The sequence below is a fragment of the Dama dama genome, chromosome 3 (assembly GCF_033118175.1).
Source record: "Dama dama isolate Ldn47 chromosome 3, ASM3311817v1, whole genome shotgun sequence".
NCBI lineage: Eukaryota > Metazoa > Chordata > Mammalia > Artiodactyla > Cervidae > Dama > Dama dama.
In genome coordinates, this window is record NC_083683.1 from 52,476,021 (window position 1) to 52,492,239 (window position 16,219).

At 36.2% G+C, this 16,219-nt stretch overlaps 1 protein-coding gene across 1 annotated transcript; it reads left to right on the forward strand.

The window, feature by feature from the left end:
* The first annotated feature begins 532 nt into the window (after positions 1–532).
* On the forward strand, positions 533–13,407 carry TWF1 (twinfilin actin binding protein 1). The gene is made up of 9 exons (XM_061129535.1): positions 533–637; positions 2,483–2,560; positions 4,570–4,748; positions 6,226–6,321; positions 7,444–7,548; positions 9,197–9,322; positions 9,569–9,719; positions 9,897–10,018; positions 11,309–13,407. The coding sequence occupies exons 1-9, from the start codon at positions 613–615 to the stop codon at positions 11,477–11,479; spliced, it is 1,053 nt and encodes a 350-aa protein (XP_060985518.1). The 5' UTR covers positions 533–612; the 3' UTR covers positions 11,480–13,407.
* Positions 13,408–16,219: the final 2,812 nt, after the last annotated feature.

A 16,219-nucleotide genomic window follows, 5' to 3' on the forward strand; every position in this document is an offset into this window, starting at 1 on the left:
TGTGCCCAACTAAAGAAAGAAAAGGTAAGTCTGAAATTAATTTAAGAGCCTTTCAAATTTTGATGGGAAACTGCCTATTAATTCTTTTTTTAAAATGGGGAGGAGCGGGACCCTTTACATTAAATTGTACACACAGCAAAAGCGTAAACCAAGAAGGATATCTTGCACATATTTTTAAAGCTGAAAACATGTGTTCAGTAAAACGTTCGTTTCCGTTTTTGAGCATCCTTTTGAGGAACCAGAGGAAGGCGTTGGCAGGGCAGACCCCACAAGGGAAAGCTATCTTGCCAGTCCTGGGGTGCTTCACGGTGGTGGAGCCGGAGAAGCGGCGGTAGACCCCGGAAACAGTGACCCCCGGCAGAAGGCTGGAGTAGCGGGACTTGAGGGCCGAAGGCGTGGACCTGCAGTCCCGCAGCTGGGAGACCGTCCAGGTGACCGGAGGCGGCGGGACGGGGGCGCGCGAGGACGCCGAGGGCCTAGCGGGGCGGGGCGGCGGTGGGTCGCAGGCCGATGACGCGCCGGGGCCGGCGGAGGAGCGGCCACTTCCTGGAGCCGCCGGCCGGGGCCGCTCGCTGCACTCAGCGCTGGAGCCGGGAGCCCGCGGCCGCCGCCATGTCCCACCAGACCGGCATCCAAGGTAACGGCGCCGGCACTGCCCTTGGGGAAGGGGCTCCCCGGAGGCCCCGGGCAGGCCGGGCGGGGCCGGAGTCGGGCCCGAAGCACTGGGAATAGGTGTCGGGGGCGAGCCGAGCCTCTGAGTCTCTCTGCGCTCCCGTGTCCCGGGCGCTCTCGGCCTGCCTCCCTCCCTGCCGGGGCCCGGCCGCCGCCACGTTGCGGACGGACCCGAAATTCGCCGAGCGAAGGAAGTGGGTCCGGCGGCGGCCGGGGTGAAGGGGGCGTGCCTGCAGCCGCAGCCGACCTTAACCCAACTTGACGGGTTGGGAAGACCTGGAGCCGTGGAGGCCACTGGGGTCCTTTTATTGTCGAGTGACAGGCGAGTTTTCTTTTTCACGGTCCAGAAGAGTTGTTACAGGATTTGAATTATAAAAAGAAAGATGCGGGAATCTTTTTCATTTCTACTAAGAATGCTTCCCAAACTCTTCCGCGCTTTCTTCCAAAATGGGAACATCCGCACCGTTGTATGTATCCTGAGTAGGAGGCGTCTCGGTCGTTGTTAGGTGCTCCTCAGGGAACTGAAAAGTCTGATCTGTGTGGCATCGTGTAATTATCCCATTCAAGCAGTTGAATGTGCAATTTTAATTGACCTGTGTTATTTCCTGGTTTGCAAATGGGCAGTCTGAAAGCTCTCACCTCATCAGAATCAAATAATATGTCCCGGGGTTACTCGCGATCATTTAACGAGTTCTAGTATAAACGCAAGGTCTTGCTGTTAATAGACAACGAATCTTTTCCCCAGATGAACATCTAGTTGTGTTTTGTTCGTGAGTCTTTGACACCACCCCATACCTCCTCCTGCACACACAAAGAAAAGCAAAATAGTCTCAAATCTAAAAGCACTCTTTCATTTGCGTTAGTTCTGATGCATGGATATCTAATTATTGACTTTGATGCTTGAGTCTAATAGCAAGCACTATTAAATGTGGTTCTTGCTGTCAATAAACACCCCAAGAACAAAGTCAGAACGAAATTGAAGTTTTAATAGCACAAGGGATAGCTTATTAAGTATACCTTTGCTCAGTGAGATTACTCCAGCTTTTTGAGAAATACGAGTCAGAAAAGTGTGACCAGAAGTATAAACTTCAAAGAATTTTATTGACTCCAATCAGGATGGGGCATTTGACGTTTGTTGTCATCTTTAAACATGAAAATGTAGAAAATGAATTGATGAAGAAGGTGTTTTTATTTATCATAAACTTGAAACTGGACCAGAAGAGAATGAAAGCAGATTTTCAGCATTTTTCAAACAGTCGATTAGGTATTTCTCAGATTTGTAATTTGTTCATTATTGGGTTTGAGAAACTTTAATATATTCATTCCCAATTCTAACAAAGCTAGAACAGGTTAGAATTAATACACTTTTAAAACATACTTATGTCTCTTAGCTGTATATGGGGCTTCCCTGGTGGCTCAGTGGTAAAGAACCGATCTGCCAGTGCAGGAGATGCAGGTTTGATCCCTGGATAGGGAAGATCCCCTGGAGAAGGGAATGGCAACCCACTCTGGTATGGTGCCTGGAAAATCTCGTGGACAGAGGTGCCTGGCGGGCTACGGAACAGGAGATCGCAGAAGAGTTAGACATGCGTGACTTAGCGACCGAACAACAGCAGCAGCAACAAAAGCCCTGTTCAGTGTCTGGTATACCTTTTAAGTTTTATAATTTAAATGACTGTTAATAAGAAAATATTGCATACTCAAGATATTTTCTTTGTATTTCGTGTTTTCCTTATTCAACTAGCATTATTATTGTAGCATTAGAAAGTATTAATGCATAAATACTACTTTTCTGTATCTTTTTGCACAGCAACTGAAGATGTTAAAGATATCTTTGCCAGAGCAAGAAATGGAAAATACAGACTTCTGAAGATATCTATTGAAAATGGTTAGTTAAACATTTTTTGTTCTTGAATTATTGGGTGTTATGTTTTAAAGCTAAATCATTGTCAGTGATTTGGCCTGTTAATAAATATGAAGCAGGTTCAGAGCTTGCCTTTGGTTAACCTGGATCCTCTATATTTTGGGCATTTCCTGAAGGCCCCTGCTTACCTTCTGAATTCTGTAGTTGACCATCAGGGAAACAAAAAGATGTTGGTTTTGGTGTGACATCTTCCTCTTTCACTTTTTTGTGTCTCACTTTCTGTATTGCTCTGTATCCAATGTCAGTGCTTGCATCTCTGGAATGAAAATCAGTAACAGCCAATTATCTGAAAAATAAACAGTTATTTGTGAATTATTTTTCAATAAAGTTAGTTTGATTAGAAAGAAAGGGTTTTAAACTGCCTGTTTTCTCAACTTGATTGTAATGTGTGCTGTAGAAATGATTCCCTTTTCTCGTTATGGGAAAAAGTTCTGAGAATATAATAAACTGTAAATTGATCCTTTCAAAATAAAGCTGTAAGCAGGGAAATTAATTGGGTGGGACAGTCTTTTAATTTGGCTGGTTTGAATGTGAATAATTAAATTATAATTACTTAATCTCAAATGAATATGATAAAACATCCCATTGGCCTAATTTCTTAATTACCTTGAAATATTTTGCTTTGGAAAAATACCTTGTTCTTTCATAAACTGGAAGTAAATCTAATTTGGTTTCCAGTTTCTCTTATATGTTAAAAATACTAAAATAGTTTGAAAAATATGCAGTTCTACATATGTTAATACAGGCAATGAGAATAAACATATACTGTAAAGTAGCCTGTTTTAGAACTATTGAACTAAAATTTTTTAAGTGTTACCACTTTCTAATTGACTTACTTAAGTAAGTAAAATGGAAAAGTTGATATAACTCACATCTCTACAACAGAAAAATGACAATATTTTGTCTGTCACTTCTCTGGTTTTTTGAGAAAAAATTTTAAATAAGGAAATTATGAAGAATAAATGACAAATACTTTCATCTCTTCTTAAATTAATAACTGCTAACATTTTATCATATTTGCTTCAAACTCTTTGTAATTTGATGTTTAAACAACTGTACTTTCCGACCTTCTGAGGAAACTATATTAGGAACTTCTTTTGTGTGTGCAATCCCTAAATAACATATAGTGCTATGTTTGAGTTTTTAAGTTCACATGAACTGATGTCTTTTTCTGCATCATTCCTTTTTCTGTAAATATTATCATTTTTCTTTTTCTATAAATATTATTTTTATAATTAGTTTTATAGAGGCTCATTAATTCTTTTTAAATATGAATAGAATTTTATCTTATGACTGCCACATATTTTATGTCCATTCTCTTACTGATGAACATATGGGCTATTTTCAGTTTCCACTGTTATTTTATAGTGCTGCAGTGAATACCTTTGTATATGTGCAAGAGATTCTCTATGCTGAGTACAGTCTTGATTCTCCCAATAATGTCTCAAGGTGACTGTACCAATTTATGCTTGTGGACAGATTTTTAAATTTGTAGTACTGTGGACAAGTAGGAGCTAAACCTGTTTTTATTTAGTATTTCTTACCTGTGCAACTCAATGTTAATTTCAGATATTACACCTTTGAGTGGTAGGATGCTTAGTTAAATACATTCTGTTGATACTTTATAACAAACATTTGGAAAGTAGACTATAACTACCCTTTCTTCAACCATCCAACTCAGCTATTTACAATCATTTTTGTATGTTCCTTTCTTGTGTTTTTCATAACATTATTTTACCTGTGCTGGTCATAATTTTTACATGTTTTTAATACTACTTTATATTATATTTTCATATATACTACTATTGTATTATATACTACTATATATTGTATTGTTACAGCCAAGGTCCTTTTCGTATATTGATGTGACTAGAGCAATTAATAATTACATATTAATTTATTCTTCTATTTTTCATTATTCTACCATTTGGTATTTCAAACCATTTATGTGTCTTAAAAATTGTTCTTCACAGAGAAACTTGTGATTGGGTCGTGTAGGGAGCCTTCAGACTCCTGGGATCAGGATTATGATTCCTTTGTTTTACCCCTGTTGGAGGACAAACAACCATGCTATGTATTATTCAGGTTAGATTCTCAGAATGCCCAAGGATATGAATGGATATTCATTGCATGGTCTCCTGATCATTCTCATGTAAGTAATTTTTTGGTAACTTGTTTAACATTAAATGGAGAAGGAAATGGCAACCCACTCCAGTATTCATGCCTGGAAAATCCCATGGACAGAGGAGCCCAGTCCATGGGGTCTCAAAGAATCGGAGACGACTGAGTGACTTCACTTTCACTTTAACATTAAAAGCTAGAAAAATTTTTTCTGAAATATTCCTAGGCCAAGAAAAAGTTAAGAAGCAATAGTCTTTCTCATAGAAAGGAATGACGATGGAAAAACATCCCTGGATTGGTAATGTAGAACCAGGGATAATTTACTGAGATTCAGAAATATTGACCTTGATTGAAATCAGAAGAATTATTATTGATTTTAAATTAAAAAATTTGTGGCTATTATAAATGACTCTCTGGACCTCTGAAGAATAAAGGTTACTATTTTGCTCTGAGCATAATAACATATAATTTTTACAGAACTAACTGAACATTATATGAAATTCTTAATAGCTACCATTCAGGTGATGAGCATACATACAGATAAGTATTTCTTTTAGGAAAGTTGAGTGATGGTGGTTTAGTCACTAAGTCATGTCCGACTCTTGAACTCTTGCAACCCCATTGACTATAGCCTGCCAGGCTCCTCTGTCTATGGGATTCTCTAGGCAAGAATACTGGAGTGTTTTGCCATTTCCTTCTCCAGGGGATCTTCCCGACCCAGGGATCGAACCCGGGTCTCCTGCACTGCAGGCAGGAGAGCTATGTGGGAAGCCCTTAAGTGATAGAACAAAAAAATTAATATATGGATACAGCCCAATATTTTAAAGACTTAATTCTCTCTTATAGAAAAAAAAAATTTTTAAAGTTTTGTAGATATCATTCTCAAAAGTCATCCCCTCCTATTTAACTCTGTATATCTTGTCTGAAAGAAATATTGGATTTGACAGTGCAGAATTATGAAATGATTTCTATTAGCTGGCAGTTATCTTTAGTAGTTTCCCATAGATGCTATAAATATCAGACTCTTTAATAATAGTATATTTTGTAATTCTTTTCATCTTTGTCCTTCATAGAATGTTTTATGCCATAGTTATGCCGTGAATATTTGATTTTTAATTAGTAATATCTCACCTAGACTTGCTTTGAGTAAAATGTCACTATCAAGATTACTTTATCTCAATGACTTTAAAGTAGTGTTTTAAGTAGCTTCTTTTAATTCTTGAATTCATTTTATACTTTGAAAAAATGAAGGATTTTGTAAAATTTAGCTTTTTCTACTTTTTGAAAAATGACTTATAAGTTGATATCTACCTTAGTAGCTATTGATGTTTTAGATGCCAAAGTAATGATGCCTATCTGTATACACACGTTTTAGCATGTTAAACTTGATGGACATTGTCACAGTTTATTTTTAATGTGCTTGACGGTTTCAATACATTCATTAAATGCTATTTTTGTAATGATAGTTTTCACCTGTAAAGTTACAAGTAAACTTTCACAATTACCAGGTTCGTCAAAAAATGTTGTATGCAGCAACAAGAGCAACTCTGAAAAAGGAGTTTGGAGGTGGCCACATTAAAGATGAAGTGTTTGGAACAGTAAAGGTACAAAACTTATATTTTATATGGAGTCTGTGTGTTGCAGTTAAAATGCTTAAAGAACTTCTAGGTAATAGGTTAATTAATGTGAATTCTGATTGGTAAATCTGTAAACATAAGAATAAGAGAAAACATTGTTTCATATGATGTACACATTAACTGAGACATCATACAATACTCACCCTTTTAAAATATGTTGACATCTCAGTCTTCAAAGGCTAGATTGTCTCTTAGAGATCGTTTAGTTCAACCCCTCATTTAGTTCGACCTTTTCATTTTAAGGACAAGGTAATAGGCTCAGAAAAATGAGAGACTACTTAAAAGAAATGTAGTTTTTAGGTATTTTGGACATTAATACTCATAATATAGAAGCAATAACTATTATTTAAACTAGAATATTGAGAGGTAAATTGATGATTGGGGTAATTGTTGATTAATATATATGTTATGATTAAGAATTTATTTCATTTTAAAATTTGTATGGTAAATACATGTATTTTTACATATACCCCCAAATTAAGAAAATTACAGTATATTTTTTGAAAAAATTTTTTGTTGTTATTCAGAGCTTTTATTGTGATTCAGTGAGTAATACATTCTGATGGTTAGAGCACAAGACTAGCTGGGAATGCTTCCTTATTCACATTAATTGTGCAGTGGTCTGGTTTCTCAATTCTAGTTTCTTCCAAACCACAAAATGTTGATGAGAAGTAAATTTATTTGACGTAATTTTTCTTTTAAATAAGAACTATAATTATTTTCTATAAATAATTATATGTCATTACAGTACAGAATTCATAATCTGAGGATGTTGATTATTAAATAATTATGGGGAAGGCTTCCCCAGAAGGTTAGTAGTAATTGTCCTGTAGACTTGAAGCATGATCAGGTTCATCATGTGTCTCCACCACTACACATACAAAAGAGTAGTAATTACAAAGCTTTAGGAAATGAAGCATAGCTACTCCCCTTAAAACTTTCTGAAAACTGTAGAATAGAACATTTTTTAAAGTAGAGTAGTAAGATTCTTGTTACCATTTATTGTCAATTAAAATTTTTTTTGTTAAATTAATAATTTTGTTTTTCCTAAAGTAGCCTCACAGCTAGTAACAATTTCTGTGCTTACAGGAAGATGTATCATTACATGGGTATAAAAAATACTTGCTGTCACAGTCTTCTCCTGCCCCGCTGACTGCAGCTGAAGAAGAATTACGACAGATTAAAATTAATGAGGTATGTTACCATTTTGAAATCTTGCAAGATTTTAAGTGCTTAAAACTATTGTAATTTTTAATTACTAGATGAAGAGGTAACTAGAGAATAAATAAGTTGAATAGCTAACATTCTGTTCCGTTTAGAGACAAGACTGTGTTCAATGTGTTTTTAGAAAAAGTTGGAAGTGAATATTAAATTTCTTGTCAGTTTCATAAATAGCTTTTTCCTGTCTTTATAACGTATGGGTTAGATTAGTAATCCTCCTTTTAGAAGTACAGCTTTCCTTAATTTTATACTTTGAATACTAAATAAAAGGGAAAAGTATATGTTACTTACATAGTGTGAGGGATATAATATCTAATAAGGTTACCTGAGGAAGGTTTGTTTTGTTATTTCAGAGAATACTAATGACTAAAGAGAGTAAAACATATATGCTATAGTGTGTTTAGGATTTCTAGAGGCTCTGTAAGTTGTCTATGGGCACTGCCTGGATGGGTGTGTGCACATATATATACATATGGGAGATGGTTATAGGAGTACTTGTTTGGCATATGAGTCAATAAATTTTATCCATATTATAATTTATCATTTAAATGTGTTTACTGCAGCAATTTTAAGTTAGAATAGCTACTGTAGTTCTACTGGAATTTTACAGAAAAGAACAAGTAGCAGAAACTACTGTTCACTTGTCTGAGTAACAGACTAATAAGAATCATGGAAAATGAATATTATTTATATTGACCTGATAGCAAGGATCTATCATTATTATTTTAACTCAAGTTATTGGAGTATGGATTTTTACATGATTTTTTTTTTAACAAGTTTGATAGTTTGTTTTATTCCTTGCAATCAGAACCCAGAGGATCTTATTGGGGTATGCATTTGCATATGTTCTATAATGTTTTCATTATCCAATGCCATTTATGCTGTAGAATCTCCATTCATTTTTTTTTTTTAAGTAAACTTTCAATTTTGACTTTGTTGCAACACTGCAAATGAGACCCTATACTAAAATGTCATTTATTGAGTATAAAAGTCTTAAATATGTGCATTGAAAGCTTTCTTGAAGTACTCTTCTTCCAATACGTGCACACCACGTTCTTAGGAACGAAAGCTCTTAAGTCTGGAACTTCTGCAGTAGTACAACTGTTGAGCTATGTTGTGTCTTTGTATATTGTTTGTACTCCTTGCAACTCTGCATGGCGTTTGTGTTGCACTTTATGTCTAGCGGAACAAAGTTTACACATACTGTATTTATATCACAGTGGTCATAAGTTTTATCAAGTAAAATGTCATAATTAAAAGTATAATCTGAAGATACTTCAAAGAGCTTGTATAGCTCGTGGCAGTTGTGCCAAACCAAACATATAAACAGAGCCCTGCTAACATTGCACACTCACTCAAATGTTCACTTTTGGCTTTTTCATCAAAATGTGGCATACACTCTGCATGTTGACACAGTGCTAGCAGAACCTGAAACAAATGTGAACAGTTTGCCCTTTTAAGTTCATAGTGTTTTAAGTGTTACTTTTCATTATATTAAAATGGGCAGAATTAATTCTATTAAAAGGGTGGAATGGCCTCACTCTGTAGAGTTTAGGTTTTCTTTGCCATATGACAATGCTTAATGCTAAAATTCATCAGTAAATTGAATCTGTCATACTAGGTACAGAGTGACGTGAGTGTGGACACTAAGCATCAAACACTACAAGGAGTAGCGTTTCCTATTTCTCGAGAAGCTTTTCAAGCTTTGGAAAAATTGAATAACAGACAGCTGAACTATGTGCAATTGGTAAGAGACATGATTATTATGAAGTGGCTTCTCTCTTTGGTACCTTTGGCTTATATTAATATAAGGTTTGTTTTTAATGGATTTTAAATCTTTATTTTTTATCCATTGTTTTTAAACTTACAAAAGCAAATATCTTCATTGGAAAAAGAGAAATTATTGACTTTCTCCTTATCTCCTTGTTTTTTTAATTATAAATTTTAAATTTCTGTGTATCTATTTTAATAAGTATTTTGTTTCTGTTGACAGGAAATAGATATAAAAAATGAAATTATAATTTTGGCCAACACAATAAATACAGAACTAAAAGATTTGCCAAAGAGGATTCCCAAAGATGCAGCACGTTATCATTTCTTTCTGTATAAACATTCCCATGAAGGAGACTATTTGGAGTCTATAGGTATATGGCACTTTTTTTTTTTTTTTTAACATGTTGCTTTTTGTTTGCTGATTGGCATTTCATCACTATATTTTTTCTTATTTCTTGGCCAGAGGGCTTAGTTGTAGTTTTACAAGATTTAGTATTTGCTTTAATTGATATTGCTGCTAATTGGTTTATTATTATTTTAATCTACAGTTTTTATTTATTCAATGCCTGGATACACATGCAGTATAAGAGAACGAATGCTGTATTCTAGCTGCAAGAGCCCTCTGCTAGAGATTGTAGAAAGACAACTACAAATGGATGTCATCAGAAAGGTAATTACCTAATTATTTATCGAATTTATTTTACCTAGTTTATCTTATTGATATATTTAATACCTATTTAAAATTCTTCAATTTTTATTACATTTTTATTGTTTTTCATGTAATTCATGATGTAATTTGTAAATGAAAAGTTTTTTTTTTTTTTTCTTGTTCTTATCATGAATCCTTAGGAAATCCTCTTAAGTCCTTGGGGATGGTCTATTATGATCCCAGCCTCCCTGTAGATCTAATGTTTAGCCACAAGGTACATGTGGCTATTTAAATACAAATAAAAATTAAATGAAATTTAAATTTCAGTTCCTTAGAAACACTAGCCCCATTTCAGGTGCTCATTTTAGCTACATGTGGCTGGTGGCACTGTATTTGGCACCGAATTTTGAGAGTAAGTCCACATTGCAGGAAGTTCTGTTGGACAGTGCTACTAAAGCTGCATATTTCTGATCTTCTCAAGACTTTATTAGTAAGAAACCACAGTCTTCATTTATGACTAAGTCATGGGATGTTGAGAATCTTTCCAGTTGTTGGGAAAGGAGAGAATGGGCATAACATAAATTTGGGGAACTAAGTTACAAGTTTTCTTAAATGCAGGTGAGATATGGTTTATTCTTGAGCCCTTCAACTCTTAAAACACAGGTCCTTACAAATTACCAGTGTTTTAGGTACTGAGCATTTTAAGAGCTTTTAAAGTTCTTAGGAATCACCTTCTATAGCAGGGGCTGGCTGAGTTTTTCTACCAGAGGACCAGATAGTAAGTATTTAGGCTTTGCCAGGCCACATATGGTCTTTGTCATATATTTTTGTTTTATCATTTTATTTTTTTTTTACAACCCTTTAGAAATATAAAACACACTCGTAACTTGAACTAGATTTGTCCTGCAGGCCACAGTTTGCCAACCTGTGTAACAGAGTGATTTCAAGTGACCCAAGTGATGAAGGGGCCATTAGTAATGTTTCTGGAAAATATATAGTGTACTAAAGCAGAACAGCTTGAGTGATGATTCCTACTATACTACTTTTAAACGTTAAACTGGAGAAGAAAGGACCAAATAGAAAATAAATATAGTGGATTATATATTCAGGCAACTCCATTTAGCGCCCACCTCCTCCCCCCAAAAAAGATTCAAGTGAACTATTTTCATATGGTCCTGGGTTCGTTCTTGCTGGAATGGGTATTATGTATTTATCTGTGAGCATTCACACCTGCAAACGTTGTTTGTATTAGGTTTTGAATGTTGTGTTTTTTCATACTGCATCACACTTTGCTAATTTCACCTCTTACAGATCGAGATAGACAATGGGGATGAGTTGACTGCAGACTTCCTTTATGAAGAAGTACATCCCAAGCAGCATGCACATAAACAAAGTTTTGCAAAACCAAAAGGCCCTTCAGGAAAAAGAGGAATTCGAAGAATAATTAGGGGTCCAGCTGAAACTGAAGCTACTACTGATTAAAATTATTATAACACTAGTTTTTTAAAAGTCCAGCTTTTAGTACAGGAGAACTGAAATCATTCCATGTTGATATATAGTAGAGGGGAAAATTGTACTTTTTGAAAATTAGCACTTTTCACTTCTGTATGTTTATAATATTAATGTTAAAGAAGACTTATGATTTCTGAGTTAAATCTAGAAAAGAGTTCAATATAATGATGTTTAATTTCATCACAGTTTTCATAGAGTGACTATTCCACACTTTTCATATAATTGTTAAAATTTTATACAGTTGGGCCAATTCCAGAAAAGGCTAATGTCTAAAAGTAAGATGCAAGTCTTATTACTGTTTGGTGATACTTTTTTTTTTTTAAAGGGAGAAAGACCTTAAAATATTCATTCCACTTAATGAATATGTTAAGGACCAGGTTAGGTTATTTTCTAAGCTGAAAACTTCATGTGCCTAGGGAAAAGTGGAAAGTTGCTTGCTCTGAAGAGCAGTGCTCACTCAGACCATGGGGTCATATCTGCAATGTTTAGAAACAGTGCTTTATTGCAGCAGTCTTTTCTATTTGACTTTCTGGTTTTTTAAATGGCTTTAAAATTGCAGAAGATCAGCTCACTCTGAAACCTTAAGGGTACTAGATATTTTCTATACTGTAGGACTTCTGATGATGTTGAAAGACATGTTTAAATAACTTTAGTTAAATTCTCATTCTAGTGCTATAAAATCTTTTCTATTTCAAAAGTAAGTCATTTCGTTATATGTAGTGTGAGGCAAAATATTTATGTTTAATTGAATATCAAGTTAATATTCAAAAGGAAACAAAACTGATGTCAACAATATTAAAAACATTTTAAACATCATGATTGATTTCTCTAAAACCATGCACTAATAGGCAAATTGTGTTCTTTATCATTTTTGAGTGAATGTTCAGATTTAATAAAATTATTTTAAAGTCCTAGTACTCATCAGCCTAACACAGATAAATTATGTTTCAATTTATATCTTATTTCAAAAACATTTAACTTTTTTCTAAAGCTTTACATTTTTAGTTACAACCTCCAGAGATTTTGAGCCTCATTTTCTTCAATACTTGAAATAGAGGGAGCTAGAACACTTCATCATGTGTAATCTGATAAACCTGCTGCAAGAGCCATAATTTTGAGGACTTTTCTAAGTGAATTGTAGGGATCCAGGATTTAGAATTTCTTAATCTAAATGCTGCATAAAGCAAATATTAGACATCCACATTTCATAGTATGAAATAAAGTCATTTTTACACTTTATTATCTAAGGTAATATATGCACCTTTCAGAAATCCAATGTGTGTTCAACTAAAGCATGTTAGAATAATTATGAGTTGACAGATTTTTTTTTTCTAGAATTAAGAGTATTTGTGTGGGGTTTTGTTTGTTTACAAATAATCATATTTGCATATTTAAACATGCAAAATAATTGACGGTAATGTTGCACTTTTTCACGAAAGAGTTAAGTTTTTCGGTGGGTGCACACACACAAACACATGCACACTACTGCATTGAGAATCCTGGAACTGTGCTGACTATAGACCAAGCTGCTGAAGCTCTTATTTTCTGTCAGGAAGAATGTTAACCTGTCATAATGGTATAAAATAATTTAGTAGTGAATGTTTTTCTATACCATCCATGTGCAATTACACTCTTAAACTCTATTACACTACATGAAAGTGGACATTCCAGAATATAGATGTGATTATATAATCTTAAACTAATTATTAAACCAATGATTGTTGAAAATCAATGATGCATTTGTTATAGAGTATAACTCATCGTTTATGTTTTAGGTGATGTCATCACAATAGAAAGTGAATAAAGTATTCCCAGTAAATTTATATAGCAGTGAAGAATGCCTTCTGTGGACATTTTATAAGTGCGTTTTATATTGCAATAAAATTTTTCTCTTTAAATTGCGTCCTAAGTTGGTTTTCTAGTATAACCTTTCTTTTTTAATGTTTGGATAAGTCTACATAATGCAATTGGCTTCCCTGGTAGCTCAGGTGGTAACGAATCCACCTGCAATGCGGGAGACCTGGGTTTGATCCCTGGGTTGGGAAGAGCCCCTGGAGAAGGGAATGGCTACCCACTCCAGTATTCTGGCCTGTAGAATTCCATGGACTGTATAGTCCACGGAGTTGCAAAGAGTCGGACATGAGTGAGCAACTTTCACTCAAATAATGCGATACCTGTTGATGGGTTAGAAATCCATTCATCTGTTTGTTAATTAACCTATCTAAATCAAAAAGGATTTTAACTAGTTTGAAACCTAAGCAGGTTGTATCAATAGAGTGCTTAATAGATGAGAACTTTCCCACTACTGCAGCAATAATAAATGCCATTATTAATTTCTACTGTGATAGCAGCAACCCAGTAGGGTAAGGTGACCAACAGACTTGACAGTAAGCTGTTATGAGACATTCATCCAACAAATACTGAGTGCATTCTGGTTTGCAATAAAGGATCAAATTGATCCTTTTTATTAGGGCTATGTTACAAACTGATGTTTTTGGTAGCAGTTTTACCAAGACAGAATTTCATTAAAAGGGCTAATTTTGAGAACTGTTTTAAAAAGTTAAATTCTTAAAGGCATTTCTGCTCATTTATGCCTGAGGTTCCTATACTGTAGCTTGGTATATACATCCTTTCACGTGTTTTCTTTGCATATACGATCATACATTAGAAAGATTGGAGGGGTTTTGTTTCTTTTAAAAAAAACAAAACAAAACACTGATTCTAGGGCTTCATCTCCAGAGATTTTGATAAAGAGTAGGTGGGCCCAGGAATCACAGTTCCACAAATGATTCATGGGTAGCCATGACCAGGATACAGTTTTCCTTAGATGATATAAGTTGAATGTTTCCCTCCAGTCCACAAAACATTCCTACCTGTTGGTCTATAGTGGTTATGATTAATGGTGATAATTGGCCCATGGCTCTCTCCACATCCCTTGATCAGTCCCATCGACTCAGCTGCTGGCAGGACTGCCGAAGGACCAAGCACGTGGCTGCTGCCTCAGGAAAACTGCTGTTCCTCACCCTCTCTCCCAGGATCTACGTGCCTTCCTCCCTCATTTAATGCAGGCCTCTGCTCAAGTGTCACCTGTCTAGAAAGGTCTTCCCTGACCTCCCAAGTCTGACTGTATTTCCTGTCCTCACACCTTAATCCTGCTTTATTTTTCCTCAAAGCACTTAAGAAACATGTATCTATGTTGCTTGTCTCCACTAAAATACAAGTTTGATGGGTTTTACACTGATACATCCTCAGCACCCGGAACAGTGTCTCGGACATAGTGGACACTTCATTTGTTGAATAAATAAAATGAGATTTTGCCTTTCCTTGGACAGTGGGGAAAGGAGCAATTGAAGCAGTGATAGGTTCAGCACGGGGGCACTGGCCTCCACTGCTGTATTTCTGGGCAGGGCAAATGTCACTAGCACTGACCTGGCCTCTTGCCTTCAGAAGACCATGGTTTCTACCCCAGGAAACTCCAGTATTGACCCATTCCTGAGTGGACTGCTCTGTGAAGACCAAAGACCAATTTCTACTCAACAGCTAGTGCTGATCCATTACATCTGTGTTTGCTAGAATTCAGTTAGACTGTAGTATCTTATAAACCTTTATTTATATTTTAAAAATCTGTTAACTGGTATCCCTTCCACCTTTCCACCCCCAGAGACTTGGGAAGGAAAAGAACAGGAACTTCAAAGACCTACTCTCCACATACAAATAGCACCCGCGCCAGCAAAGTGAAAGAGGAAGAGGTCTGAAGGATCCGCCAGGTCTGGGTGAGGGAGAGGGGAAGGAAGGAGGGACAGGCTGAGGGGTGGGTCTCTTAAGAAAGGAACTGAGATGGGAAAACAGAGATGTCTCTTAGTTTGAAGAGGCTGGAAAGTTCTCTGAGGCCCCTCCCCTTCTCTTCCCTCCTACTTGACCAATTCTTTCTTTTTTTTACTCGACCAATTCTGATGCTAGGGCAGGGGGTCTCCTTGTGCCCCCTCCACATTCATGGCTTCATGAATGGAGGTGGGTTAAATTAATTTCTTAGTCTCCTATTATCAAGCTGCGTGGATCAGAGCACACAGGTCATGTCTTTGTGTGTGTATTTGTGTGAGAGAGGGAGATGCTGTCACATTCTGGCTACATGACTGCATCAGTTATGTATTGCTACCATACTAATGGTGGCTACAACTACCCCCAGATGGAGTGGTTTAAAATAGCAATTATTTTCCACCACTCTCCTGGTTGGCTCACCTCTCTCACAGCTGGGGTCTGCTGCAGGTTGGCTGGTCTAGAATGATGTCATCTGAGATGTCTTTGCTCAGTACGGTCTCAGCAGCAGCCTGTTAGCCCTGGCTCTTGTTCTCATGGCAGCGGACAATGATTCAAGAGACAGAAAAGAGAAAAGTAGTGCCCAGGGGCTCTGGAGACCCAGGATTGGAACTGATACATCACTTTGTCCACAGTCTATTGGCCACAGCAAGTTACAAGGCCATTCTGAATCCGAGGACTGGAGACATGAAATTCACCTCTTGATGGGAAGAATTACAGAAGTATATTGCAAAGGGCGTGGGTCTAGGGAAGAGTGCAGAATTGCTGTCTAACACAATGAAAATGAGTGAGAAATTACTTAAACTTGGGGGCATCAATTTTCTCAATAAGAAAAAAAAATAGACCTACATTATAGAGCTATTAAATGTGATCCTGCTGTAGACATAATGCTTG